At 55.4% G+C, this 26,876-nt stretch overlaps 10 protein-coding genes across 10 annotated transcripts; 4 read left to right on the top strand and 6 right to left on the bottom strand.

Annotated features, from left to right (window-relative positions):
* Positions 1-10: 10 nt before the first annotated feature.
* Positions 11-1,681, bottom strand: BKA78DRAFT_351878 (uncharacterized protein; the record flags this gene model as incomplete). Its single annotated transcript, XM_066891259.1, has 1 exon — positions 11-1,681. One exon carries the CDS (start codon positions 1,679-1,681, stop codon positions 11-13), a length of 1,671 nt encoding a protein of 556 aa, XP_066745352.1.
* A 1,756-nt stretch (positions 1,682-3,437) lies between these two features.
* Positions 3,438-5,378, top strand: BKA78DRAFT_311372 (sugar transporter). Its single transcript, XM_066888208.1, has 4 exons — positions 3,438-3,745; positions 3,795-4,026; positions 4,092-4,856; positions 4,909-5,378. The coding sequence occupies exons 1-4, from the start codon at positions 3,551-3,553 to the stop codon at positions 5,319-5,321; spliced, it is 1,605 nt and encodes a 534-aa protein (XP_066745351.1). The 5' UTR covers positions 3,438-3,550; the 3' UTR covers positions 5,322-5,378.
* Positions 5,379-5,693: 315 nt separating this feature from the next.
* Positions 5,694-7,003, bottom strand: BKA78DRAFT_351876 (origin recognition complex, subunit 6; the record flags this gene model as incomplete). The annotated part of the gene is made up of 2 exons (XM_066891258.1): positions 5,694-6,765; positions 6,822-7,003. 2 exons carry the CDS (start codon positions 7,001-7,003, stop codon positions 5,694-5,696), a joined length of 1,254 nt encoding a protein of 417 aa, XP_066745350.1.
* Positions 7,004-7,366: 363 nt separating this feature from the next.
* BKA78DRAFT_311369 (rab-GTPase-TBC domain-containing protein) lies at positions 7,367-11,549 on the bottom strand. The gene has a single exon (XM_066888207.1). The coding sequence runs from the start codon at positions 11,258-11,260 to the stop codon at positions 7,823-7,825; it is 3,438 nt and encodes a 1,145-aa protein (XP_066745349.1). The 5' UTR covers positions 11,261-11,549; the 3' UTR covers positions 7,367-7,822.
* Positions 11,550-11,636: 87 nt separating this feature from the next.
* Positions 11,637-12,150, top strand: BKA78DRAFT_311368 (uncharacterized protein). Its single transcript, XM_066888206.1, has one exon. The coding sequence runs from the start codon at positions 11,753-11,755 to the stop codon at positions 11,978-11,980; it is 228 nt and encodes a 75-aa protein (XP_066745348.1). The 5' UTR covers positions 11,637-11,752; the 3' UTR covers positions 11,981-12,150.
* A 60-nt stretch (positions 12,151-12,210) lies between these two features.
* BKA78DRAFT_311367 (SprT-like family-domain-containing protein) lies at positions 12,211-13,571 on the top strand. The gene has a single exon (XM_066888205.1). The coding sequence runs from the start codon at positions 12,403-12,405 to the stop codon at positions 13,174-13,176; it is 774 nt and encodes a 257-aa protein (XP_066745347.1). The 5' UTR covers positions 12,211-12,402; the 3' UTR covers positions 13,177-13,571.
* BKA78DRAFT_115660 (uncharacterized protein) lies at positions 13,310-14,217 on the bottom strand. The gene has a single exon (XM_066882342.1). It carries the CDS (start codon positions 13,932-13,934, stop codon positions 13,443-13,445), a length of 492 nt encoding a protein of 163 aa, XP_066745346.1. The 5' UTR covers positions 13,935-14,217; the 3' UTR covers positions 13,310-13,442.
* Positions 14,218-15,192: 975 nt separating this feature from the next.
* BKA78DRAFT_250054 (peptidase A4 family-domain-containing protein) lies at positions 15,193-16,166 on the top strand (the record flags this gene model as incomplete). The annotated part of the gene is made up of 3 exons (XM_066884531.1): positions 15,193-15,530; positions 15,585-15,702; positions 15,765-16,166. 3 exons carry the CDS (start codon positions 15,193-15,195, stop codon positions 16,164-16,166), a joined length of 858 nt encoding a protein of 285 aa, XP_066745345.1.
* A 1,801-nt stretch (positions 16,167-17,967) lies between these two features.
* Positions 17,968-20,888, bottom strand: BKA78DRAFT_351872 (uncharacterized protein; the record flags this gene model as incomplete). The annotated part of the gene is made up of 3 exons (XM_066891257.1): positions 17,968-19,467; positions 19,516-20,688; positions 20,781-20,888. The coding sequence occupies 3 exons, from the start codon at positions 20,886-20,888 to the stop codon at positions 17,968-17,970; spliced, it is 2,781 nt and encodes a 926-aa protein (XP_066745344.1).
* A 246-nt stretch (positions 20,889-21,134) lies between these two features.
* On the bottom strand, positions 21,135-25,337 carry BKA78DRAFT_311359 (sterol-sensing domain of SREBP cleavage-activation-domain-containing protein). The gene is made up of 5 exons (XM_066888204.1): positions 25,180-25,337; positions 24,191-25,085; positions 24,028-24,143; positions 21,963-23,951; positions 21,135-21,899 (listed from the first exon to the last, which is right to left on the bottom strand). The coding sequence occupies exons 1-5, from the start codon at positions 25,209-25,211 to the stop codon at positions 21,434-21,436; spliced, it is 3,498 nt and encodes a 1,165-aa protein (XP_066745343.1). The 5' UTR covers positions 25,212-25,337; the 3' UTR covers positions 21,135-21,433.
* Positions 25,338-26,876: the final 1,539 nt, after the last annotated feature.

The following is a 26,876-nucleotide window of genomic DNA, read 5'->3' as shown; positions in this document are numbered from 1 at the left end:
ACGCCATGCATCAATCAACCATTACATCCGCCTCCTCTTCTACTCCCAACGCTTTCAACCTCTCCTCAACACAATCCAAGGCCTTCTGCACCCCCTCGACCTCGCCCGCGCAAAGAAGCGTCTCGAGTGAGTGCGCCAACCCACTCCACGCGTTGAACCCGTTCTTGCGCGTCGATTTGGTCGGCGGCAGCACAACGAATGCCGGGTAGCTAAGGAAGCGTGGCGTGTGGTTGTACATTTCGAGATGGGCTTTGAGCTGCGTTTTGGTCGGAAACGTCTTCGGCTTGGTTTTTTTGCCATCGGTATTGTCATTGTCGGCGGCGGCCGCCGCAACGCAGAATGGGCAAGCCAATTTGACGCCGCCGTTGGCCGTTGGTGTCGCGGTGGCTTCGGCATCGTTGCAGAGCGCAACTATTTGCTGTTCTGAGAGTGCGGCGGTAGGATTGACGGGCGTGATGGTCTCCTGCTGGTAGGCTGGCAGAATGTACTGCTCAAGCGCTCCGCCGCGCAGTGCGTCGTTGAGACTTGCCAGCGTTATGCCCGATCCACACTGGCCCGTCTCAAGGTGGTGCAGGAGACCAGAGACGGAGGGATATTTGCGATCCTCGGGGCAGAAATGGCTGCCGCCACTGTTGTTGAAGGGACAGCCGACATTTGCAAAGGGGTCGTGCCAGCCGCGGGTTCGGTGGTCGTGCAGCGTCTTTGGTGATGTGAATTCTTGGGCGCAGATGCGACAGCGCAGGTTGATGTGCATGAAGTTGGCGCCGGACTTGAAGCCGCCTTTGTAGACCTCCTGTGCGCTGCCATTGGCAGAGGGTGTTGCACGAATATGGTAATTCAAAGGTCGTTCTTCGGTGGCGGCGTCCTGAAAAATCTCGCTGCGGCTGACGCCATGCGTGTCGAGGAGGTGCTGGCGAAGGCGGTCTGGGGTGATGAAGTGCTCGTTGCAGGCGCCACAATGGCAGTGGCCCGTTGCCCGCTGGTGTGCGATCAGCCGGCTCTCGCAGACGTATATGCTGTAGCAGGAGATACAAGGGTGGTGTATGTATAGCTGATGACTCCACATCTCGTCCCATGTGTCAAACTGCCGGCTGCAGTTGGGACATGTGAAGACGGTCGTGTCTGGTGGCCACTCTGCTCTAGCTGGAGTATAACCGTCGACGAAGACTCGGCCGCAGGTGCACTGGAGAACTCCTTGGGTGCTATCATCTTTTACTTGGCCACCGCAAACGCACAGAACCTCATCGAGGGTGATGCTCTCATGCGCAGAATGCTTGAGATCGCCCTTTTTTGTATCCCAGTATCCAGAGTGGTTGTCTAGTCGTTGGTGCGAGAGCAAGTGCTGAGTGGACCCCCATAGCCTGGTACAAGTGCATCGTAGAAAGTGGACTGCCTCATATCGATGTCTGTGGAGTTCCGGGTACGTTGAAAAGGCCTCTCCACAGACGCATGCTCCGTGACCAGTAGCGTTTTGGTGTGCCCTTTGTGCTTTCTTTGACTGAAAGTAACGGCCGCAGACGCATTTTTCGGTGTAGAGTGCAATCCCTGGATGCATTTCATGGAATTGTGCCTTGGCTGAGATGGCTTGGGCTCCATTGTTCTGCTCTTGATGCACAACAGAAGCCTCGGTCTCGAACGGTATAAAGTCGGCCATCTCCTCATCCTCTCCTGTGTGAGCCATGGCGTGTCAAAGATCGCTTGGAGGATACTTGAAGCCAAGGAATGGTCGTGTTCGTTGTGTGTTGAAGTTGACAATTCTGAGTCACCTGGTAAGCGCCAACACAGCGGGTGACTCTCGGCTAAGGAGGACTAGAGGGGGCCAGGGAGCATTCAAGCTCGTGGTAGCCAGAAGAAAGCGGTTATTGGCTCTCTGGGAAGATGGGTACGGTGAGCAGTCAAGTGCTTGGGTCTCGGATGGAACGGAGTCCTAGTTGGTTGGGAACTTCTTTCGTCGCCCACTGTCGCCAAATTTTCTGCAGGTTCGATGTCGGGCAGGCTACTGCTTCATGGGGGCCACAAACGCAGATCCAATTGAACGGTCATAACTCGAGCAAGAAAGACTGTCATGGTGTTGCGAGGCCTTGATCAATTGGTAACCAAAGAGTTGCGTCGGCGCCGGGAGTTGTCGTCGTGGCGGGGGAAGGCGCTAAGCCCAAAAGGGTGGGCCAGCATCGTTCTTTCTAGAGGTTCAGGTCTCGGGTCGTCCATCATTCAACAACAACATGCTATCGTCGCCGTGGCCGAGAATCTTTCGTGGATTGCTGTCGAACTCCAATGTCGAACTTTGAAGATGATCGAGCACGAGGAGCCTGGAGGATCCGATACCTTTGATCTTTACGATTTTTGCAGGAATGCAACGACCACATTCGTTGGAATGCTTTACAACACTTCTAAAGGAACCTGTGTCGCATCAAGCTCTCCGCGGAGTTGACGAAGGTTCTACCGGCCTCTCCAACCTTATGGCTTGCCAAATGTTCAAGCTTTTCAGCCCTGCTCCGGTCGTACTTGACCGCGGGTGGCAACGATGATTTTGACGATTGGCTGCCACAGACCTGGACTCGCAGTGCACTCCCACGCCAACTCGAAGCCTGCTGCCGTGCAACAGAGTCGAGACCCGTCCAAGCTCTCAAGACATGGTAGATCTCAAGGTTGGCCATTGGTGGAATTTCTCTTGTGTTAGCCGGGGTATTTGTCCGCCTCGGTTGTCGTAGGCCACGCGCCTTTACGACGCCTGCCTTTCGATTCTGAACAATATTGACTGATGATTGCTTAGGTGCATCAGATGGGAAAATCAAGAACGAAATGGGTAAAGAAAAGAAACGACAGGCGACCTGCCGACTAGTCTACTTGCATCAAACACTCTAGCCGACGACAGCAACATCTCCGGTATCCACACGGATAGATTGGTTTCTACCACCTGCGGTAAGCGTCGCCTGGAATGATTGCAGTTATCAACATTTGCACACCAATCGCTTTTTGTACCATCCAGACGGTATTCATCCCTTAATCGCGTTTCTCGCCTCGGCGTCCTCCAGCCATCCTCGCGTTGACCTTCAATCATGATCACATCTCGGATGGAAGAACGAAAAGCCAAAATGCGGAGTAGATAGACCAGGTCCCACCACACCCGCTCCGCGCCGCCTGGGGCCCCGGATTTTGCGTCTATTCGTAGCAGACCCCCATCCGCACAACTCGTTTGTTGCTCCACCCGGCACGTCGTTTCGTCCCCTCATTGGCAGACTAAACGTTCCCAGCCTGCTGTTGCACGGAAAGATTGCGGCCGGACGGATGCCCTGCAGTCTGCACACATGTGCGCAATGGGACGCTGACCCCAGTGGCGCACCCACTTGGCACACCCATGTTGAGAATGCACCCATGCGGCTATATAGATGGCCTCGCTCTTCTTGAGCTTGGCTCTGCCTTTCTTCCCCCAGCGGAACGTCGTTACAGGGTGTTCGTCGTCCTCGTCCCGTCCTCGGCTTGAAAGTCTGTTCTCGAGCATCAGGAACCTGTCTTGCTGTGAAGGAAAACATTGGAGTCTCTGTTCATAATGGGGCTCATGACAGCGAAGAGAGCGTACAATTGGTGCGTTTCAGGAAGCCAGTCCTTCACATCAGACTCTGACTCTCAGGATAGGTACATATCTCTTGTCGCGGCATCATGTATGGTTCTCTACGGCTACGATGCCTCTGTGTTCAATGCTGTTCTTGGATCTGATAACTGGCTGGAGTGGTTTGACCATCCCGTGAGTACCCAACCCCCTTTTCAATGGATGCCGCTAACAACGCTTCCAGGACTCACAAACCCAAGGTGCTGTAAATACGGCATACACTGTCGGTGCCATCGTAGGAGGTTTCTTCTTTGGTGGCCCCCTAGCAGACTATCTAGGCCGGCGAGCAGGAATGGCTGGCGGATCTTTCCTCGTCATCATCGCGACCTTTATCCAGGCTTTTGCACCCAAGGGCAACATCGGTTGTTTCATTGGCGGCCGCGTGCTGATTGGTTTGGGTCAAGGGTTGGCACTGAGTAAGTCAATAGCTTCCCAGTGAGCCCCCTTTGCCATGACGACTTCTGACACGCACCACTTACAGCGGCTGGTCCCATCTACATCGGCGAGCTCTGTCCATCCGAGATCCGCGGTACCATCATGGCATTTTGGCAAATGTTCTACAGCGTTGGCTCCTTTATCGCTTACTGGGTCAACTACGGTTGCCAGGAGCACGCCGAGCGGCTGGGTAACTGGGACTGGCGGATGGTCGTCATCTTCCAACTACTTGTGCCCACGCTCATCATTGTACAATTATGGTTCATCCCCGAAACACCGCGTTGGTACATCCAACATGGCGACAAGGTCGACAATGCGCGAGCAAGTTTGCGCCGCGTCCGCGACACAGACGAGTCGGTCGAGGATGAGATCCTGGCTATTCGCGAGGCGATTGAGTTTGAGCGCGAGGCCATCTCGAGCGGCTACTCGGCACTGTGGCGCGACCGCAGTGTACGCAAGCGACTGCTGCTGGCGCTGGTGCTCAACGCCGGCCAGCAAATCACCGGGCAGGGCTCGCTCAACTCGTACTCAACCCTCGTCTACCAAAAGGTTTTTGGCAAGGGGAGCTCGCAGATTGCCCTCATCAATGCGCTCAACGCCACATTTGGCATCCTGTTTACCCTGAATGCCGCCTGGACGGTGGATAGATTCGGCCGCAAGTTTTTGCTCATTGTCGGCGCGTTGGGCATGTCAGCTTGCATGATCATCGTTGCCAGTGTCGAGACACAGACGCCGTCGGGCGTCGACGGTACCAAGACTCATGCCGTTGGCGTAGCCATCGTGTTCCTCATGTTCCTATTCGCCTTCTTCTGTGAGCCTTCCCCTCTCTTCTCACAAAAACACCTCACTAACACGCTTTGCAGACAAACCCTCCTGGGGCGCGACAGTCTGGATCTGGACAAGCGAGGTCTTCAGCATGAATGTGCGCGCACAAGCCGTAGGCATGGCGTCGCAGACGCAAAACGTGGCCAACGCCATCGTGCAGCAATTCTTCCCCACGTTCCTCGACAACTGCGGCTTCTACGCCTTTTACATGTTTGCCGGGATCAACGCGCTGCTGGCCATCTTTACGTGGTTCTGCATTCCAGAGACCAAGAAGATCGCTCTCGAGGAGATTGATGTGCTGTTTGGAGGTAGCAATCACGTCGAGAGGGGCGCTGACTTGGTTGGTGCCGGCGCCAAGGCGAGAGGGGACGTCGAGGTCGAGGAGACGAGGGAGGCAAAGGGAGGCGGAGAGGAGAGGGAGAGGGTCAGGGAGGTGGAAGCGCACGCTTAGTTTGGATCCTTGGTATGAGGTAGTAAAACCTGTGGCATATTGAACTACAATTGCACCCTGTGGCACCACGTAGCAGACCAAGTGAATCCTAGCTTTATATGTTGAAGGGGCATGAATGCTCCGGAGATGAACATTTTCAAAGATGGAAATTCTTCACGCCTTCATGGACGCTCTCCTTGGATACTTCTCTTGATGATCTCCAGTGTGCCACAAATTTTGCTACCAAGCCGTGGTCGCAGCGTCGTCATGCATCTGCTCATAACTCTTGACTTGCGATATAACTAGCTCATCATATAATAGTAACCCCATCCTCTCCTGCGAACTCTATCCAGGGTATCAAATCTCATCCAGCCACGACTCCAATCTGGCCAACTAAGCCGTCGTCTCGGCCTTCTCATTCTCCTTATCCTCCCTCTCAATCTGTTCGACCCTCTCCATAATCTTGGCCCTCCACACTTTGAAATCCCGCCTCTTCTCCTCACTCAGATAGTCCACACTCTCCTGCATCATCGTTCCCAGGCCGCCGCGGAGCGACGAGTCCGTTCTGCTCTGCTTGAGCGGCGTGTCATTCTGAGCGCCTCCGCCTGCCGCAGAGCTGCGTCGGCGTTGCCGTCGTCGCTCGGCGGACAGAACTGTCGCGGGCGCGTCTGTCATTTCAATGTCGCCATCGTCATCATTTGCATCATCACCGGCTCTCTCTGCCTCCTCATCGTTGCCATTGTCGACGCCCAAGCCGACGCCCTCACCAACATTTCCCCACCACTCTTGTGTGTCGTCAATCCACTTCTGCCCAAACGCTCGACGCACCATGGCGTCGATTTGCTGCAACAATGCCTCCTTATCGTTGCTGTTTGCGTGCCCGTTGTCCACCAGCACCGCAACAGCCTTCTCGCGCCGCGCGTCGTGCTCGGCCTGGTCGTTCGCGACGCCAGACATGCGCGTCATGACAAAGAGCAAGAGCACAACAATCAACGCTGGAAGCTCATCCTCAGCAAGACTCTTCGCACGCGCCGTTTCCCGCGCCGGCCGGCTGCGTGTCGAGGACGACAACGAGGACGAGGAGCTGGTGAGCCGCACGACGGACCGCAGGCCGGCGTAGACGTGCGGCACCGCAGCCGGCGCGGCAAAGGCCTTGCACAGCGCGCGGATCAGCGGCATGCTCCATTCGGGCGGCTCGCCGTCCTCTTTTGCCTCTGCTGCCCTGCTGGAGCGCGGTGTTGCTCGCCCTCTACCTGCCGTGCCTGGTGTCCGCCGTTTGCTCGGCGTCGTCACTTCTTCTGCGTCTTGTTCGCTCTCTTGTGGTCGTTGCTGCTGCTGTTGTTGCTTGCGTGGCGTACCAGTGCCATTGAGCGCGTTTTCGAAGTACGAGTACACTTTTTTATACGTGCGCGGCGCGACGGGTGGGCGTGGTTGTATGGAGGGTAGGTTGAGTCGTTGCTTTAGCCTGTGCTGCCCATCAGTCGGCAATTCTTGCATCCGGCAAATTGATCGATTGCGTACCGCTCGCAGGCCAAGTGCGCACATGCATACGTCCGCGCAATCTCCTCTTCAGGCTTCAGACTCGAAGCTTTGCTGCGCGACTGGGCGAGCAGCGACGCGGCGAGGCTGGTGAGTTCGGGAGGCAGCGGGCCATTGTGCGATGGGATCAGGCCGGTAAGCGCCTGTTCAAGGGGTCGACTCATACTGGGCGTGTCGATTTGGGCGACGGACGTGTTGCTATGCGGTTTGTTGTTGGGACGTGGGGAAGCTTTGGCGTGGAGCGAGAATCGTGGAACGCGCTTACGCGAAGTCAGGTGCATGCCCTTCTTGGTGATTTCCAAGCCAACTCGCGGCAAAGGAAGCAACAAAACTAAATCTCAACATCTATGACGCATTTGAATCTTCGAAGAGGAGTCAGTATGAATAGGAATCACTCCAGTGCCTTGGAGCTTGACGGCTTGGGTATTTTTGCTTGCAGATAGACAGCTACCGAGAGCGTTCAAGTACTACTGCCCTGCGGACTGTCTGTTACTTGTACTCGATTTCATGTGCTCTTGGAAATTTCATGACAATTTTGAAACGTGTTTTCTTTATTGTATGTGTCTCGTGCTCCTGGTATTATTAGTGCATTCAAGCAAAGCAGCAACCAAGGTTCAGTCAGCATCAAGTGCGGGTATCTCTTCGCCCGAACGAATGAAGGAGAGACAGAACAAGCGCGCTAGAAGCAGACGGACCAACAACACGTAGTACAAAGTAGCGAACGACAGGATAAACATGACAGCAATCGCCTTGTCCGGCAGGCAATCTCTCTAAGTTCTGCAGAGGTGGCGCGTCAAGCTAAAGCTTGATGCAAATTGAACAAGGGGGATACTCGCGCCGGCAAATGCTCTTTCCAACTTCAGCCCATGAATCCAAATCCGTCGGGGCCAAAGCCATCCGTGGCCCCAGAGCACCAAAAGCCCCGTCAGCGGGCATGCAAACAGTATAAGAAAATGTCATAAAGAATGTCGTTCGGTCACTCCCTATGCGCGCCACAAGACTTCTTCATCTATAGGCAACGGGGTGTGGCTCCCAATCTCGTTTTCTTCGTAATCTTCGTCTTCCGTATCCTTTGAGGAGGTAAATGAGACTGACGATGCCATCGTCTCTGGAGTTGTCGGGGTAGGGGGCGTGATGTTGACGCCTTGAGGTACGACCATGTCGGTGAGCTGCGGTTGGTGTGGTAGCTGCTCGACGCCCGACTGCTCCTCATGCTCCTGCGCTGCCGTGTCAGCAACGGCGGTGTTGCTCCTCTCGTCGGCGGCCTTTTTCAGCCTTCCAGCCCTCAGCTCCTCTCGCTGCTTCATGATTTCCCTTTCTCTATCCATAGCTTTCGCCCGGCGCTCCTCGACATCATTCCTCTTGACTACCTTTTTCAGCGCTTCGCTGGCTTGGATCAGGCCGTCGATGCTGATGGCGTGGTTGGTCATTTGCTGGTTGATGTAGTGATAAACAGCGCCCGGGTTGTCGCATTCAATCAGCGACTTTTCGTTGAGTTTTAAAAGAGCCAGCGCAACTTGGAATAAAAAGGTACTGCCGTCGTGCATGCACAAGACGACATCCCACACACGGAACAGAGCCTCGGCCGAGAGGCAGTCGGTAAAGACAGAGAGGAACCACTGGAAAGTCAAAGCTTCAAGCTCAATGCCAAGCGCATCGAAATGCTGTGAAAGCTTGGGAAGCAATTCCGTAACGTACTGCCTCAGGACGACCTGGTCGGCGCGAGAGGCAAGTAAAGAGTGGTCGTAGTATGACTCGGGGAGAATGTTTTCAATCATAGTTGCGAGCACCCAGAACGCGTCTTCGGCAGTTGGCATGATGAGAAGTAGACAGGCAGTAATCAGATTCATGCCCTGACAATAGCCAACTGAGTGATTCCGACGCGCATAGGCAACAAGAACCTCATTGAGCTTGTGAACACCCGGGCCTTTGCGGAAGAAGATGTTGTCGGTGAGCGTCCGGTTGATGTCCATCTGGATTTGAGAGACCACGGCGGGGTCATCAACCCCGTTGGCGACGAGGTCTTCGTAGTACCCTGGGACCCTCATAGCGGCAGCGCCACTACACTCGGCCCAAATCTTTGCGCGATAGGCGACGGGAATGCCACTCAGAACCAGGTTTCTGAACTCTTTCCATTTGGCACGCCCAACTTTGCCCTTGTTTCCTGCTCCTGCGATGCCGACGATTTCGCCATCTGTGAGCAGAGTCTCCGGCATGGCAAGTTTGGCTCGACCTTCGTTTGCTGCCACGGCATCTCCATCACGCTTGCGCTCTGCGCGGACCTTGCGGAGAAAGTCGTTCCATTTGACAGTTTTGTCTCGTTGAAGCGAGTCATGCAAATCCGTAAGCTGCTCAAGCAGAACCTTGACGGGATCGGGCTGCGGGCTTCCGAGAAGGCGTGATGGGCTTGTGGGTCCGTTGGCAGAAGGCCGGGCAAGTTCAGCGTGAGCAGACGTCTCATGGGACGGAGCTGGCTCGGGATTGCTGCTCAAGGCTGGGTAGGATCCCGACTTGGAGACCGTTACTTGAGACGACGCCTTGGGAGTGTCGTCCGCATCTATTACGGTTATCGGGGCCGCTGACGGCGTGTGGGACAAGAGTTCGGTCGGAAAAGTTGCAGTCTTGAGATAGTCTTGCCAGGTCTTGGTCTTGAGGGTCTCTTCGTCCAGGGATTTAATGCTTGGGGGGCGCGCCGTTTCTCCTCGCCCGGCTTGGTCTCCTTCAAGGTTCGTCTTTAAGCTCTCTCGAGCCTTGCCAACAACCTCTGACTTGGCATGAGGACGAGTTTTTTGGGTGGCAGCGCCGGCAGCTTCGGCTTGCCGCTTTTTCCGCTTTTGATCATAGATGAATCCAAATCGATCTGTCAAGAACTCGGCGCTTTCGCTCATGTTGTGCAAGGGCATCAGAGTCGGCGGCCTCGACTCCTCAGGCAAAATCATGTCCATCTCCACCGGCCCAATATTACTCGGTGTCCTCTGCATAGGCGCTGGGCTGCCAAGACTAGACGTCTTGCTGCGTGCAGAATCAGGGGGCAGGCTTTTGATGGTCCCATTTGGCCCAAGCGACGCTCTCGAAGGTCGGGATCTTGGGCCACCAGACTTGGGGCCGGTTCCTGTGGTCTTGGTCGATTCCATCGAGGTGGTGCGGGTGAAACGGTCGGAGTTCGAGTTCGCGTTCGAGTTCGAATTCTGCCCGTTCGCAGTTGGCCGTCCTCTCAAATTGGCCAACTTGTCGCCATCGCGAGTCTGGTTGTTCCCAGCAACCAACCGCAGAGCCCACGACGCCACGGAACCCGAGGACCTACGAGAGGAAGCAGTCGAAGCCTCTTTCTCGCTGCCAATTCGCTTGATCCCGGCTTTGGGCTTGGTTTGCGGTGGCGGCATAAAAGTCTCCCCACTGAGCGCCTTCCGGGACCCACTTGATGCTCTTGATCGCGGTTGAGATCGAGGCTCCTCATCATGGTTGCTTGTCACGCTCGGGGTTTGGCTGGGCGTCTTGTTTGTTGACCCGGTCCACACATAGCTCTTCCATCCTTTGGGGTCTTTTTGTTTGGTCGTCGCGAAGTCACCAGAGGTAACTGAGAGGTCGTCCCCCAAAGTCGGAAAAGCAGAGACAGACGAGTCGTCTTCAACTTGAGGCATTGATTCCCTTTCGCCGTCGTGCTGCTCTGCCAGTGCCTGAGCAACATGAGCGTCGATGGGGTCCTCTGGGTGTACGCCATCTAGTTCACCGATGCTTTGCCTCTTCCCGCTTGCATCGCCTCCCGCGTTATTTGGGCCACGTTCTAGACCCCTGAGTCGCTTTTCAATGTCCAAATTCGATACCTCGCACTCCTGCAGCATCTTTCTGAGTAACCTCTCCCGCTCTTCCGCTTTTCGGCGCAGCGCCGTCATCTGGGCATCACGCTGAGCCAGGTCGGTGGACAGCTGCTTGATCAGATCGACGGCGCCATGCCGAGCAACCATGCGCTCAATGGAGTCATGGCTCGCATGATGCAGATTTCCCGGCACACTTGCAGCATCGCGCGGGGTATCATCGAAAAGAGCGGAACGGCCGTTCGAGGTCGGAGTTGCTGCCAACAAGCTTCCAACTATTGACTTTGGAGGTTTTGATATTTTCCGCAGTGTAGGAGGATCTGGTAGACCAGGAGTGTGAAGCGAGGCGGGCGACGGTGTTTGCGGATGCTCTGGTGGCTCACTTGCTAGAGTGGCTATTGGAGAGACTTCGGGGGAGGGCGAAAGCGACGGGAAGGAAGTCAAGCTCTTGTCGTCGGAGGGCGTGCCGGCTGCTTTGGCCAACGAAGCATTCGAGGCAGCTTTTCGAGGTCGCGTGCGTCTGGCGGTGGACGACTTGCGGCTGCTGGACGAAGCGGAGTTGGTCGAGGAGGTGCGGCAGAGGCGTTCGTCGCTCAGGGTCTCCATCGGCGACCATGGACAAGTGGTTGTCTAGAGATTGGGGCGAGAATTGTTGGTGACGGGCGTACAGGACATGCAGGGTGAGTTCAGCGCCGCAGTCTCTGCGTCATTTGTGGCCGGGATGACTTGCGGAGGTGGAGTAGTGAGAAACGAGACGCGGACGGAGAAAGAAAAAAAAATCGGCAAGGGAGGACTGGAGGGAGCGACAGGCAAATGTGGACGGGAATGTCGCGACGACAGGCGTATAAACAAGCAACAGCCAGGTGCTTGGGAGATGGTGTGGTTTTGGTTTATGCGTCCGGTGGATGGAATGGCCATGTCAGTGTGTCAGTGTCTGATGGCCCGTCCGTCCACCAGGAGTTGCCCAGCGCACGCCCAACGACTCCACCAACACAACTCAATCTGAGCCCTATCACATCGCCCATGTACACCCTCACTCGTCGACAGCCTTGAAACTCGATTTCCTTTCGCGTAACTATCCGCACACTCTGCTGGACCATGGCCTCTCTCAGCGACGAGGATGCTGCCGCTCTGGCCATCGCCCAACTTGACCGCCTCAGCCAGCCGCAGTTGTCGGCGGCCGCTTCAATCGCGCGCCTCTTGAGCAACGAGGCGGAGCCCCATGCAGACATCCACCAGCTCTTCGCCCTTTACGACTCGCTCTACTTTCGCGACCTCCTCCTTCCGCGCGTAGAGGTCTCTTGGTCGCCGCGAATGACGCTGTAGGTGCGCCCTCTGCCCCGTTCTGTTGCCCTGCCCTTCACTATTCTTAGCCCGCACGCCTGCCTGTCTACCCGGTGATCATTGCGCGCAGCTCGTCCACCGGGCAATCCTCAAGGCAGCCTGGGTCCATCGTGTGTTGGCTTTGCCGTGCGCCTGACCTGCACCTGCTCTTGGACCCGTCTCATCCTCACCGACGCTGTCCCGCCGGCCCGGCAGACGCAGTGTTTCGAAAGTCAACTTTGCAAAACACGCGACGCAGCAAACTACATGCTGCCAAGTCTTCACCAAAACTCTACCAGCCCGTATGCCGAGACTTTGGACCTGGGAGTTGCCATGTCCACATGGGGAAACTCTTGGCTGTTAACTACTTTAGCGAACAGCGCCTTGACCAATGACAAACCATTCTGCCCGGCCCAAGCTAACCAATGTGCCTCTTCAATAGTTGCGCCGGCATCTGTGAACTCATCAAAGACTCGAATGGCCACTTCACCCGCATACGGCTCAAGCTATCTGAGCCCCTTCTAAAGTTTCGCCCGCGCTCCGATACGGTGAACACGTTGCTGCATGAATCAATACATGCCTACTTCTTCGTCACCTCTTCCTGGCGTCATTCGAGGAACGACGACCCTTCGGGTCATGGCACGGGTTTCCAGATGCTCGCCTCAGCCATCAATACCCATGGTGGCTATGATGTTACAATTTACCACTCTTTCCATGACGAGGTCAACAACTATCGAACCCACGTCTGGAAATGCAATGGTCCATGCCGTGATCGGCCTCCCTATTTCGGACTTGTCAAAAGAAGCATGAACCGACCTCCTGGAAAAAGCGACTACTGGTGGGGAAAGCACCAGCTTCAATGTGGCGGAACTTACACCAAGATTGCGGAACCAGAGAAGAATGCAAAACAACTCAAGTCTCTCAGTGCGAAAGCTCGTGCCGGCAGACAAAACAACAAGATTGACGGCTACGTTAAACAAGATCCGGAGTCTACTGACTCGAATGTGAAAGGAACCTCATCAAGCGTTGGATCTTCGGAAACGACCAACAACATGGCGTCCAAATCAAAAAGAAGGCTCAGTGATGATGGAGAGGCGCGTCAGGATTCCAAGAAGACGCTCTTGCAATGCCCAATTTGCAATGCACCCGTCACAGAGCAAGACGTAAATCACCACCTCGACTCAGTGCACGGGACTTGACGATCTGCACGGTCCGCCGATAGGATCAACCTCTGAGGACCGACTTTTGGCAGTCAGAACAAGGTGCTCCGCGATCGTCATCGGAGACCAAACTTTGACTGGCAGGAGGATGTGCGCAATCTGCACTGGTCCTAAGGAAGGCAGCTGAGCTCGCGCCGGTCGACCATTGAGTAGGTACGTCTTTCAGTCACCACACCAAAGGCGGAGCTAGTATTCTGTCCGACCCAGAAGATTGCTCCGAATTGTCAACAGATGGCTTGGTAAAATCACCAGTATCTAAGGAGAATCGGGGCCGGGAGGCAAGTGGTTGGACGGGGGACACAATATCTGCCCAAATGGCATGGTCGTTCCATTTCCCACGTACCTATTCCAGCAAGACTACGTCCGTAGAGATCAAGAACGACTTTCCCAAACAGAATTCGTGCAAAAAGAAAAGTTTGGCCGAGCTTTCCTGTCGTCCAACTATCGTATCTCCGACGCTGCAACCAGGAATCGCTCTTCGGCATAAGGAATTGTCGTCTTTCCTTTTCGAGAAGCTTGCTCGTATATACAGGGGCCTTTACCATGGACGATATCTTTGGAAAGCCTGTCAAAGGTGCAGAATTAACGACATGAGTCTGTTGATGGACACGACGTTGTTTCGTTCTGCTGTCGGCGCTTAAGCGAGCCCATCTCATGCATCTCGCTCGGCACTGTGACCGGCTCCACACTTCACCAACCGACCGACGATGGCGGCGGCCGAGACCGAGTCTCGACATGCGAATGGGTCGACCTGTAATTGACCGGCCTTTTCTCTCACGCAGGCCTCATCACAGCAGGATGGGATCTTTTGTAAGAGTTCAGTCTCTCGGACGCGTTCGTCTTACGCATCTCAATATAAGCTTATCTGGACGTTCCTGGCGGCTTCTAAGCGCTGTACAAAGCGTCGACATGGGTTGGTTCAAGATGCGAGTACGACCGGCGATGTACAGGCCCCGCTGATAGCAACGTAGGACTACTATAACAATGCATAGGGGCTCGCCGAACCACCTGCCGCATGAGGGGAAGCGCAGCGCTCAGTTGTGGCCTCTTTTGAATGGATGATTAAGCTTCTCCAAGGTAGGCCAAGCTTTACTGAGGCGTCGCCTTGTCCTTCGCGTGACTGAACCCTGTGATTGCGGCGGTCCAATACCAGAGCTTCTGGCGACGTGCATGCGACCATGCTGTGTAGTCCATGACTGCCGCCTGCATCGGTCCGCGCAGCCACCGACCTGCTCCTCCTGGGACACCTCGCCGTTATCGCCACCCAAGCCACCGAAACCTCTATCCGTATTGGACACTAGCTGCGCGACGGGCCGCTCGTACCGTGATGCTTATGCTGTGGTTGGGCACTGGCATTGTCAAGATGGACTCGCAAGAGTTTGCTCGAATGGTGTTTGCTCACTCATCCCCGTCGGCATTGCAACGACGGCCTGATTTTCTCTATCAAGAAGCTGCACAAGAGGCACCATCCCGCCGATCTATCACAAAATCACCTGTCCACATGTCTCCCACAAAGCCACTGGCCGAGTTTGTCGACGCAAGCGCGTGCTGATAGCGCAGGTACCGCGGGGTGCCATCCGAATAAAGCAGCTTCTAAATTGTCCGCCTGCTTTCCATGTCTCGCGATGCCGGGCCTCGTTGTGTCTGTGTACTGGCCGTCTAATCGGAAAATAGATGGCTCACAATGGCAGCTACTCTACCCCTCAAGCCCTCCCACTTATCGTGCGCCAGGTGGATCTCTCATTCGCTTGGCAACCATGTCGAAAGTGACCGATGGGTGGATACCACACGGGACATGGAGGGCTTGATGGGACGAGGGACTGCAATGGGACGACTGCAAACCCGTGGCCAGATGCCTATAAAACAAAGAGCGTCTTCTTCCACAATGTCGAATCCATCGCAGCATCAGCCTTCGTTCTGAACACCACCTCTTCGGCCAGCAATCTCGCCAGTCCAACCAACCTCAGGTCCAGCGCCTCAAGCCCATCCGTCAATATGCACTTTACCGCCGCCTTTGCTGCCGCCATCCTTTCGGCCACCACGGTCCTGGCCGCTCCCCAGGCCATGGGCCACGGCCTTGAGGCCCGCATGGCTGCCCGCCGTGGTCTCACCCGCACCTCGCAGCCGATCCAGAAGAATGGCAGGACGGCCATGGTCGCCGGCGTCAACGAGACGACCAATGCGCCCACCAAGACCGAGGTTGAGTACAGCTCCAACTGGGCTGGCGCCGTCATTGAGGAGCCGCCTTCGGGAACCTTCACTGCCGTCTCGGGCAAGTTTACTGTTCCGACTCCCAGCGTTCCCAGTGGCAGCAGTGGCTCTGGCGAATATGCGTACGTCTCCCTCGTGCATATCCTTGCTTCACGCGGACTCGGCTGATATTAAAGCAGTGCCTCTGCCTGGGTCGGCATTGACGGTGACACTTACGGCAACGCCATTCTCCAGACCGGTGTCGACTTTTACGCCACGAGCAGCGGCTCCTACAGCTTCGACTGCTGGTACGAGGTAAGTAGATGCTTTGCTTCACTCCTCTCCATCAGACACGGAACACTAACGAACCTATGCAGTGGTACCCCGACTACGCCTATGACTTCAGCGGCATCGAAATCAGCGCCGGCGACGTCGTCACCGTCAGCGTGACGTCCTCGAGCAGCAGCGCCGGCACCGCCGTCATCGAAAACGAAACCACCGGCCAATCCGTCTCCAAGTCTCTGACGGCTCCCGAGAGCAGCGCGACCCTGGGCGGCCAAAACGCCGAGTGGATCGTCGAGGACTTTGAGTCCAACGGCTCCCTCGTCTCGTTTGCCGACTTTGGCTCCGTCACCTTTACTGATGCCACGGCCAAGACGAGCACCGGCAACACGTACGACCCCAGCGATGCCACTGTCATTGACATTGAGCAGGGCAGCACTGTCCTCACTTCGGTCTCCATCTCCAGCGATGAGGTTACCGTCACGTACACTGGTTAAGTGGCTGCTGGCTTCTTGCTGGCAGGTGGTTGACAAGAGGCAACTAGCTAGTCGTTCAGGTCAGGCCGCTGTGGCGCGACTGAGCTGGACCGAGCTGAGCTGGCAGGAGAGGTGGACGCGAAGATGCTGGATCCGGACAGAGAGGGGCGGTGCGGCAGACCACCAAGAGAGAGCGAAGTGAGAAGAGAGACATAGAAAAAGAAGAGAGCGAGTTAGACGGCCAAGGCGACGGTGGCGATTTCTCATTGCCTTTTTCGTTTTCCCTTTTCCCTTTCACTCCTTTCTAGTTCATGTACATACATGATCACTGCACACACACACACTTTGCAAATAACATACACTTCTGGGGCCCCCTATACATTCTGACCACACACTTATGCACCGACAGCCAATATGTATATCCAGGTGCTGGTCTCACAGACAGCAAGCAGCTCCCAAACACCAAATAAACCCTGGCATACTCGCTATCCGTCTCTTACACAGATCGCACCAATTGTCCACCAATCCCACGGAACCCACGCTCCCCCTGCCCTACAACCACCCAATGCTCCATGACTAAACCCATCACAACGCACCAGTCACACACCAATGGCTCACAAGCACATCCAACTCGCTATCATAGTCGAGCGGGAGCTGATAATACGTGCGGTCGAGTCGGCTGGGTACACCTAACCATCCACGCACATACCTGCCTACCTACCTACCTACCTACATATATAGGCAGCCAGACAAGAGACGGGAGGAATCCCAACTTTACGATCTCCAGTTCTGAAATCGCCTGCCCGAAGCGACGAACTGAGCATCCACCCCGCGCTTCAAGCCAAGGCAATGCAACAACTGTAGAGACGTGGAGTCAGTGGTACATCTGTCTCCTGAGTACATCTGTCTTGTGCTCTTTTGGCGGAGATGAATAAATAGGAAACTAATGGCAAGCAAGGCGCGAGCAAGAGCTCTTGAAGTGGTCACCACTAGATCAGGAAGCAGGCGGCGGCGCTCTTGCTGCTTGTCTGCACCTTCATTCCCCAAAGACCTGACCTGCAGACGTGCGAATGGCTCGATTGGGCAGGCGGCACATAGTGGTGGGGCGAATTCTCCAGTCGCCCTTGCGGATCACAGGATTTTCAATTCGCTTTTTTGCCATTATCGTGTGAAGAGCTTATCCCCGGTCGTGTCTAAGTCGTCGCCACCACGGCTTCAATGCTTCCTTGCATGCACCATGACACAGAGAAAAAAAAAAAAAAAAACACAAGGCAGGTTTTCAAAATCATCATTCGGCAGAAAAGAAGGGGAGGGGAAAAAAAGGTAGATACAAAGAAAAGCAACGTCATTCGTGTAAAGGGTCTAGCCCGCCAGAAGCAACAGCAGGCAATGATTATCCACCACGAGCACCAGAATCACCACCATTCAACCTGAGCCTTCCATATCCCATATTCCAGCCATGGTCCTCACTCGCTGTCCGTCCGTACATCTGAGCCATTCAATCGTCCATCAATCCATCTATAACTTTCAGCAATCCGTCCGCGTCAATGCCATGCAGAGACCCTGAGAAGAACGCTTTTGTTCACTTCCATGCGGCTCATTACCTACCCCGCTTCATCTTGTGCTAGTTCCTGGTCGCACGTGCTTTGATTCGAGCTCATTCCTATCTCGACATGATCCCGCTCATGGAGTTGTTTTGAGCGGCCTGAAGGATTTCGCTCAGTGATCAGTCGAATGGTTTTTTGATTCAGTCAATCGTGAATCGAGCTCGTCCGTTCATCATCTCTTACACTTCATGGACAAAGAGACAGGGGAGGGGGAATCAAGGGACCAGTCTGCCTGTGCCCTCGACGATGCCATTGTGCACGAGGACCTTGCTCACGAAGAGGCCCTCCCACTCGCGGGGATCCTCGCCGCCCCACAAGCCGCTGGCATTGCGCCTTTCCGACAACCACGCTGGCGTGATGCGTACGCCCGCAAACCACTCCTTGGCAAGCTCCTCGGACCGTGGGTTGATGGTTGCGTTAGACGTGACGTTGTTGGTCATATTGTCAATGGGAACAACAATGTTGGTGATGGGCTCCGTAGTTGTCTTGGGTGGCACGCCGCGCATCTTAAGCAGCATGTGGAGGATTTCGCTAAAGCGCTCGCCTTGTTGCGAGTAGCTGGCCGGCGGCTTGTCGAGCGGCCATCGGTTGGATCGCGGGGAAGTGATCATCACGTCATCAAGACGGTCGCCATTGGCTTCTGCAGGTGGTTGCTGATGGTGCGCGGACGGATCCTGGTGTTGCTGTTGAGGATCTGGAGGGGGTTGAGACTCGGAGCCGGGAGCTTCGGAGCTGGCAGCAGCAGCAGCATTGTGCGCTGCGATGCTACGCTCGAGCTCCGTTTTGAGATCGGAACCTGGAGGCGGGACGCTGTATTGACGTACGGCTGGAGACGGGTTCTCCCATCGCTTAAACAGCCAGCACATTCGCTCAACGCAGGCGAGGAGAATCATCGACACGAGGAAAGTTTCAAACGGATTGGCCTGTTGCCGCTGAAGTAATCGCCGCTCAAGGTCATTCATGACGTATTTGCTGAGTGCAGCGGCGCGCTTCTCCAACGCCCCCAGAATCTGAGCGTCTATAAGTTTGTAAGACTCCGAATGCGTGCTTGGATCGATCTGGAAGCGCGATGAGGGTGGCATGGACTCCAGCTCCTGAGGATTCATGATGACTGGATCTTTGAATGGCGGCTGCATGTGGTTGAAAAAAAGTTGGAATTTGAGGTGCGGCTCAGAGAGAATGCGAGTAGCGATCCAGAGCTCCAAAACCTTGGTCAAGAGGCCCTCTTTGTTCTCCGAGCCCTCCTTGTTTTCGACTGCCTGACGGTGGGCCATCACCAGGGTGGGCTTCATGAAGGGTGACATCTCCGATTCGAACATGGCCGGGCCTATTCTCTTCAAGAAGAGCTCGAGCTTTCCTCCAATATCTTCGACATCAGGATCGATGATTTCCATGTATTGCATGCGCTCCACCGGCAAGCCGGAGCCGTATATCGCTGGATCGATGGGTGCTCCGGTCGGCCGCAAGCATTTCAAAGTCGTAAATGTCGCGAACGTGGATGGATCCATGTCAAGTCTAGCCTCGATTCTGCCGTGGACATGTTCGAAATGGTATTGAGCTTTGGCCGCACTGATGTGGTGGAACGCCAGAACAGAATGCAAGCCAGCCGCGTAGAGAGCAAACTCCTCTGCTATCCGAGTCCTGATGCAAGGGTGCTTCCACAATCGGGCGCTCTCCACATTTTGGCACGTGCTGCACGGGCTCTCTCCAGAGCACTAAATCCCTGTGAGTAAAGGTGCCTGTCTCAAAGCAAGACAACTTACCGGCTTCTTGAGCATGCGGCACCTGATGCAGGCACCGCGTTTCCTGACTTCTTGAACCTCCTTGCGCCTGACATCGGAGAAACGGCCTCGGACTTTGGGTTTGTTCGGCTTCGGACTCATGCTGAAGTCCGTGGTGAAATGAGTCTGCTGAGCTGGATTGATGGCCAAAGGCCTGTAGCTTGCAGAACCATTGTTGTTCCCTGTCGCGGAATTATCGCCCTCGGCTGTCCCCGACGCATCTTGCAAGTGTTGCAGTATAGGATCAATCGCTTGCGGCCAACCTCCTCCGGGCTGACCTTGGTGGTATCCAGCCTCGTTAGGCTGATGCGGCATGCTGGCGCGTAACTCTTCGGCGGCCGAGGCCGTCATCACCAGAGGGGAAGGGTGCGGATGTACGTGAGAAGCTGAAGGAGTTGATGTCGTGGGGGGTGACACTGTTGGAGGTGTTGTGGATGGTGGCGGCGCCGACATGCCAGGTGGATGTGGTGAATCCGATGCTCCGTCGACCTGCATTGCCTGCTGCTGTTGACTCGCATTGTTTTCTGTTGGTTGTACTACATTGCGAGGGCTGTTAGCAGCTGTCCCAGGCGACGGAGGTGCTTTTGTTTTTCCAAGCTCTTGCAGCAAATGTTCGCGGAGGGTAGTTGCAGCAGATGATGGCTGTGGAGGCTGAGGAGGAGACACACTTCCAGACTCTGGAGCTCCGTTGCCATTGGCGTCGGTAGCGGGCTTGTGTTCGTGGTCCTGGACCAGAAAGTCCTCGTAGACGGGCTGGCCAACATTCTGCCCATCATCGCGTATGGAACCTCGTCTTTCCGTATTCTCTCCATCTGGGGTGGGAATGCGCTGGCCAGAGAGGTCCAGACGCTGGCGCGACACTTCGGCGAGGGCTTCGAGACGCGACATGCCCGCCTTTGGGGCGGCGTAAGGGAGGGTCATGGGTTGTTTACCGTTCTGCGCGCCATTATTTTGTCCGCCGGACTGAGAAGAGGCGGACGGAGATGCGGACGCAGGAACAGCAGACCCCTGGGTGGTGGAAGAGGACGAAGGCGGAAGATCAGGGACGGGGAGGTCGTGAAACTGCAGGATAGCGCGCTGGCGATCCTGGGCCGTGAGGGCTGGACACTTCTTGACAAGGTGCGCTGTAAGAGTGTCTATGCGGCCTTTGGGAAACTGCGGTGAAGGGTCAGCGCTCTGTGTGGAGAGGGCGAGGACAAGAGCGGGCCGGATAGCGGTGTGGGAAGCGGCGGGCAGGGCATGCAGACCTTCTCGCCGCAGGAGCGGCATGTGTGCTGGTAACGGTTGCTGGCATCCTCGAGCTTGGGACCGCGCTCGAAGAACTCGAGGATGAGCTGATTCGGTTTGCGGCCCATGGTGGAGGAGCAGAGAGCTGGGGGAATCCGGGCGGTGGCTATTCTTCAGGCAATTGAGGCGGTGAAAAGGGCGGCACCGGCACGCAGTGGGCGAACTTCAGCCCTCGCTCGGTCGGGGAGATTCTGAGGCGGTCAGAGGAGTTGGGCGACGGAGGGAGCGTTAGCGCTGAGGCTCGAGAGTGCCCAGGATGACTAATCCAGCGGCAGGGCATCCGAATCGAGTGTCAAGGCTTGGCACCACCATGATTCAATAGACTTGATTCATTCACTTTTCAGCGTCATCGTCTCGGCCGTCCCAGATCCTAACATACATGCTCCCACCCTCCTACATTTCGTCAAAAAAGACCCATGACATCCATACATATCCCAATAACAAGACAAGACGCCGATTCCCCGCCGCTATCATGGAAAATGCGCACCGCGTACTAAGACACAGCTACTTGTGATCTGGTATCCTCCGTTCCAGTCCCAATCCCTGTCCCAACATTCATCGATCCAACTCCTGTGGATCCTAGCAAGCAACGCCGAGCATTGATCTGCCTCGCTCACTCCATCGCCAAGTGATGTTGCTGTTGCTGCAGCTGCTGCTGTTGCTGCTGCTTTTCCGCATTCAACTTCTCGCCTCGTCGCTGTATCGCCTTTTTTCTCCAGCTCAGACTCGCCGTGGCCGGGTCATCGGGCGGGTCCTCGTCAAACTTCTCCTGTCCCAGCGAAATGATCTTGAGCGAGTTGCCAAAGCCGACCGCCATTCTGCGTTTGCCCACGCGCACGATGGGGCCTGGCTTGGCTACGAACAGCTGGTCTTCCTGGGGCTCCTCACCCTCGACCTCATCGCCCATCGAGTCCCTCCGCGGCCTTGGGAACAGCGGCGTAGTGTGCATGTCGCCCATCGCAGACAGCGTCCAGGCCTCCCAATCTTCCGCCTCGGCTCCATCGCTAGTCTCGCGGCTGGAATGTGGAGGTCGACGGTGGCACCCGTTGACCGAGAGAGACTGGTTCAGTCTGCTGAAGCTATTTTGATGGCGGCGCTTTAATAATCCATTTTGATGCGGACGGGAAGAGGAACCGACTGACATGTTGAAGTAGCTCGCGTCGCACGATGATGTCTTCACATCGGGTGCGTTTGTTGATTGGCGCTGCCGGATGCCAACAATGGCGGACACGCATGTGACCTCCCATGTGCCTGGATTGGAGACTTCATGCAGCGTCTCGACCGCTTCCTCGAGACCGGAGCACGGCGGCTGCTCTTGCGACGGAGATGGGGGCCTCAGACATATCAGGCCGTTGGTGGCTCCTGGAGCTGCAAGGTACGTCTGCACCATGCAATTTAGCGTGTCCGCGTCCGTGTACGCCACAGAAATATTTGGCACAGATGGGGAGTGACATCCACATATCCTTCTATGAGCGTGGAATATCCTGAGCGACTGCCCCTTTACCTGCCCCGTCTGGAAAGTGAAGACAACTGAGCGGGTGGGAAGATCAATCAAGTCGACCTCGCACGTTTTGACAGCCGCCACCATACAAAGTGATGGTATAGGTATGGCGTACCTCACCTTGGAAGGTGAACCGAAAGCGGTGGGCACGTTTGCCTTTGTGCTCTTGACGTCGAGAGTTTCCGAGACCCATTCTCCCGCCATGCGAAAAGTAAGGGTAATCGCGCCCGTCTTGGCCACGCTTAACACGCTCGGCTGTCCTTTAATGCAAAAAGAGAGGTGCGCGTTCGCGAGCGGCGTTTCCGACAGTTGATGCGTCCAGAGTTGACCGGTCCGGAAGTCCAGATTTGAGAGACGGCCGTCGGGGGTAACGACTACGAGACTCAATCTCTCCACATCCTCAATCTGGTGAAATGAAAAGGTGAAGATGCTCGGCGTTTGACTCCGCAGGTCAAGCACGCGCGACTTGACGAAACGCCTCTCGGAAAGACTCCACAGGGCTACCCTGCCCAAGTCAGTAAGGATAGCGACCCAATGACCAGTGTCGTCGATAGCTGCAGCAACGATGGGCCATAATGGAGGCTGCAGATTGGCGGTCTGGAGGACTACATTCGAGTACGTGTGCGTTCGCTGGTCGAGGAACCAGATGGTAGTCAGACGATCCAAAGAGACTGAGATGAAGTGACCCTCGCCGCAGGGCGTGATTTTGACAATGTCGAGCTTGTGAGATTTTGGCAGGCTTTGCACTGCCAACGGCGGCTCCTCTCCACCACCAGACTCCATTTCGTCGTCGGGCAACTCGTTCCACAGCAGATAATTCATAAGCAGTGTGACGGCCGCAATTGTGAAGACGATTGCTAAAGCGAATGGAAAGAAGTGCGTCTCCGCCATTTCGCGAAAGGCTCGTAGGACCGAAGGCGCCTGGTTCGATGCTCCTCTACGATCCGATCCTTTCATGACCACCGTGAGAGGTTCGTAAACGCGGGCGATGAAGCTTGGATGGCCGGGCTTCACAAATTCGATGAGTTCCCTCGAAGCAGTGTGGTCCTGCATCTTCAACCAAGCTTCAGGGGTGCGTGCTTGGTTTATCGGAGGCGGCGGTACCGGATCGATTGACGACTGAGAATGGCTTGAGTTGCGTAGATTCTGGAGATACGTAAAGATCGAAATAGTCCGCCGGTCGTGGTCAAAGAAATGCCAGTTGAGGGCGAGGATGAAGGATACCATGGCGACCGTCCCAGCGACACGAGTGCTGGGCGGGAGAGTCCCATGCATGAATGCGCCGCCCCAGGTCCGGCGCTCTGGTTTGCTCGTTGAAACGGTCTTCCGGTGTGTTGCCAGATTGATCCTGTCAAGAGAGTCTTGTAGCTCCATTCTGCGTACGTCGACGCTTAGGACGGCCACGAAAAAGGTGAGATGGAAAACGAAGTCGAAGACAAGGGCGACGGCGGCAAATGTACAAGCCGATGCAACGCTCGGCGAAACGACTTTTGAAAGAAGATACAAGATGAATAAGTTTTGAAGGGCTGCTGCGAGTGACAAGTGGCCGACATCACCCAGTGCATTAGCTACCCTCGAAACGGTTGGCATGTGCGCTGGGCTTTCCAGAACGGCATTGATCAATCGAAACCTGTTCATCATGAGCTCTTGCCCTGGATTCATGAAAGAAAAGCCTCGGGACTTTCGTTCGGCTTTTCACAACTCACATGTTTTCTAGCCCAATAACCAAAACCACAAATGGATACGCCTCTCCGGGGACCTGCGCCAAGTTGATTTTCAAAATCCCGCAAATCGTAAAACTCGAGCAAATGGATATAAACATCTGCGCTCAATCAGCTGCGGAATTTTGTAGCTGGTCGAATTTCTCACCTGAGCCAAGACCGTACAAAATAAGCCAAAGACGCTTTTGACAGCCTTGAGCTTCCTGAGGCTGTAAAGTACGTAGACAAACATTAGGGAATAAGCGGAGATAAGAGTCCATGTGTCGTTGACGCTCAGCGGCTGGTATCGGAATTCATAAAGGCGATTTCGATATGTCGACCCAGCTTTTGGATAGAACAACCAATCTTCGGGCGCTTCCTGCGCCAAAACTCTTGAGCGTTTGTCGAACTCCTCGGCAATCCTTCCGCCGGACCTGTCGAAGATTGTAATGACGAGCGCGTCGGCGGCAAGTAAGCTCGTGCCGTTGAAAGACTTCCCAGCAAAGACGGACACGGGTTGGAGGGTGAAGTTGTAGGAGGAGCGGCGGCCGCGTTGCGTGTTTATCGTGCGCAAAATGTCCGGGTCGGCCTTCATGGCGTCCAAGGAGCAATTCCAGTACATCAGAGGGGAATGGCAACCCCAGGAAGTGTCGTTTGAAACGTGTGACGAGCAGCATCCTGCAAAATCATGCGCCGCGCGTAGTCGCCGGTTGTCCGCGCCAAAACCAGGACCAATGAGCCTATCCTGAATGTCCAGAGCCTTGCGCAAGACGACGGGATCCAACGCCTTCATGTAACTCCCATGAACCCACAGCTGTCTCATCTCCACGTCTGGCGGGGTCGAAGGACTGCCGTCGTAGGTCCTGACCGAAGTCCAGACATGGTGGGGCAGAGTGCCGGCGGCGGGGCTTTCATAGAGGAAGACGACGGGATAGCAGAGGAAGACGGCAACGGCGACGGAGAGCAGGAGGGAGAAAAGCCAATGGCGGGCGGTTGCGGTTCCATAGCTGGCAAAGGCTTTACGAATGGGATGGTTTTGCGATAGCTTGGGAGGCTCGGTTGTACTGGAAGCAGCCGTCGGTCAGCGGAAACAGAGACAGAGAATGAAGGAGAGGGAATTTGCGATTTTGCAGGATTGGATTGTGAGGGTGGACTGACCCGCGAAACGCGTACAACAAGTACCATATCATTGGCGCGCATTAGTAGAGAGGGAGGAGGGGGCAGAAGTAAGGGCGGATTGCAGCGAGTCTGGCGGCCATGCGAGGAGAGAGCACGCGGTGTGGGGATGTTGAGTGAAGTGGACTTGGACTCGGATCAGCAACCAGGAAGAGCGAGCACGGCTTCACCGTGACAAAGCTGAGGATCAGAGATTCGTCGCTTAGCCAATGCAGCCCGCGCGCCACCGACGCACCCATACTTCTGTCAGCTGTTTCCCAAGTGCTTCTGACATGCTTCCATGCGTCTGACCAAAGGCCTGATGAACGAGCCGGCCCCCGCCGGTACACCTAGCCCACGTTGCTTCGCCCACGCGCTGGACCGAGGACCCTTATCCTTCAATGACTCGACACTCGGTACCAACACCTCACCACCACACAGTACTCGTTTTCTTCTTCTCTACCTTCTCTCCAACTCGTCGCCCTTCTATTGCTTCTTCGACCAACCGGCATCAGCTGCAAATGCCGACCAGCGCTAACCATCCGCCGAGGCACCGAATCAAAAGCATAAACGCCCCAATACACTTTGCTAGCCGTCGCCGGCAGTTGCGCAGAGATGCCGCATCCTGAGAATCCTCCCTCTCAGCCCCTCCCTACCCTGCCCTACCGGAGCTCCAACACCGCTAGGTTGATCGCGACTAGGTGCCGCTGCTGCCCACGAGGCAACACGTGTTGGCAGGGGAAGCCATGACCAACGCGGCTCTCCGCTGCTGGGACCAAAAGGCTGACGCGCTCGTTTTTGGCCGTCACCGACTCGGCCCCATGGCTGTTTGACCAACCTCCGTTCCCAATCCGGGTTAATCGAGCGATGGACCAACTATATCTTGAACGAGGCCTGTCCGTGTGCACGTCATTGCGCAAGCTCCCATACGGATATGCCTGAATTGGAGATATCGGATTGCTGTCCGCAAACTTCTCCATGCCGGAACATGCCAAATCTATGACACGCCTGAACCCATACCTAAACATATATCTCTTGGCAGCACGCGCAGAGGTCCAGACTTCAGAATCGACGATGCCTTGAAAAGACGGCTCGCTAACCCAGAGCATTCACTCGTGCTCAAAATGGACATGCGCTTTGCCTTCCTTCGTTCGCTTTTTCTGTCCCCGTGATCAAAATACGGTCTTGGCACTGTTCGCCATAACTGTTCGCGTCTTTTCAAATAATATCATAGCAGACATTGGCGCAAATCCTCCGCATGAGCACTTGCCAATGCTCCACGGAGAACCTGGGGTTGCAGGGATCGCTGTGGGGCAAGGCGTCCCGGGGTGGAGCGTTTGGTTTCATGCGTGCGCCAGGAACTAAATGTTCTCGCCTGTGGTTCAAACAAAACTTGACGTACTTGGGCATGTTCGAAAGGCACTGAACTGACGAGGCTTGATTGTCAACGTTGAAGGATTCATATCCTTTCAATACGAGGGCAGGGCTGACTTTTGCGACAAAGTCTCAAGACACGGATGATATCATGGAGTAGCCGTAATCGTCAATTGGTATCTCAAAAAAGACGGACTCGCCTATTATCAGCCTACCACCGCTACTTTGTACTCAATTCCTCGCACAGGGAAACCTAGCCTCAGCTGTCTCCAACGCCGGCAACGCCTCTGTTCGGACCATACCTCCCAACCCCATCCAGCCGGTTG

Source organism: Phyllosticta capitalensis (genome assembly GCF_038381095.1).
Source record: "Phyllosticta capitalensis strain CBS 128856 chromosome Unknown BKA78scaffold_4, whole genome shotgun sequence".
Classification (NCBI taxonomy): Eukaryota; Fungi; Ascomycota; class Dothideomycetes; order Botryosphaeriales; family Phyllostictaceae; genus Phyllosticta; species Phyllosticta capitalensis.
Note: the sequence above shows the minus strand (reverse complement) of the source record. Positions and strands in the feature narration are given on the sequence as shown.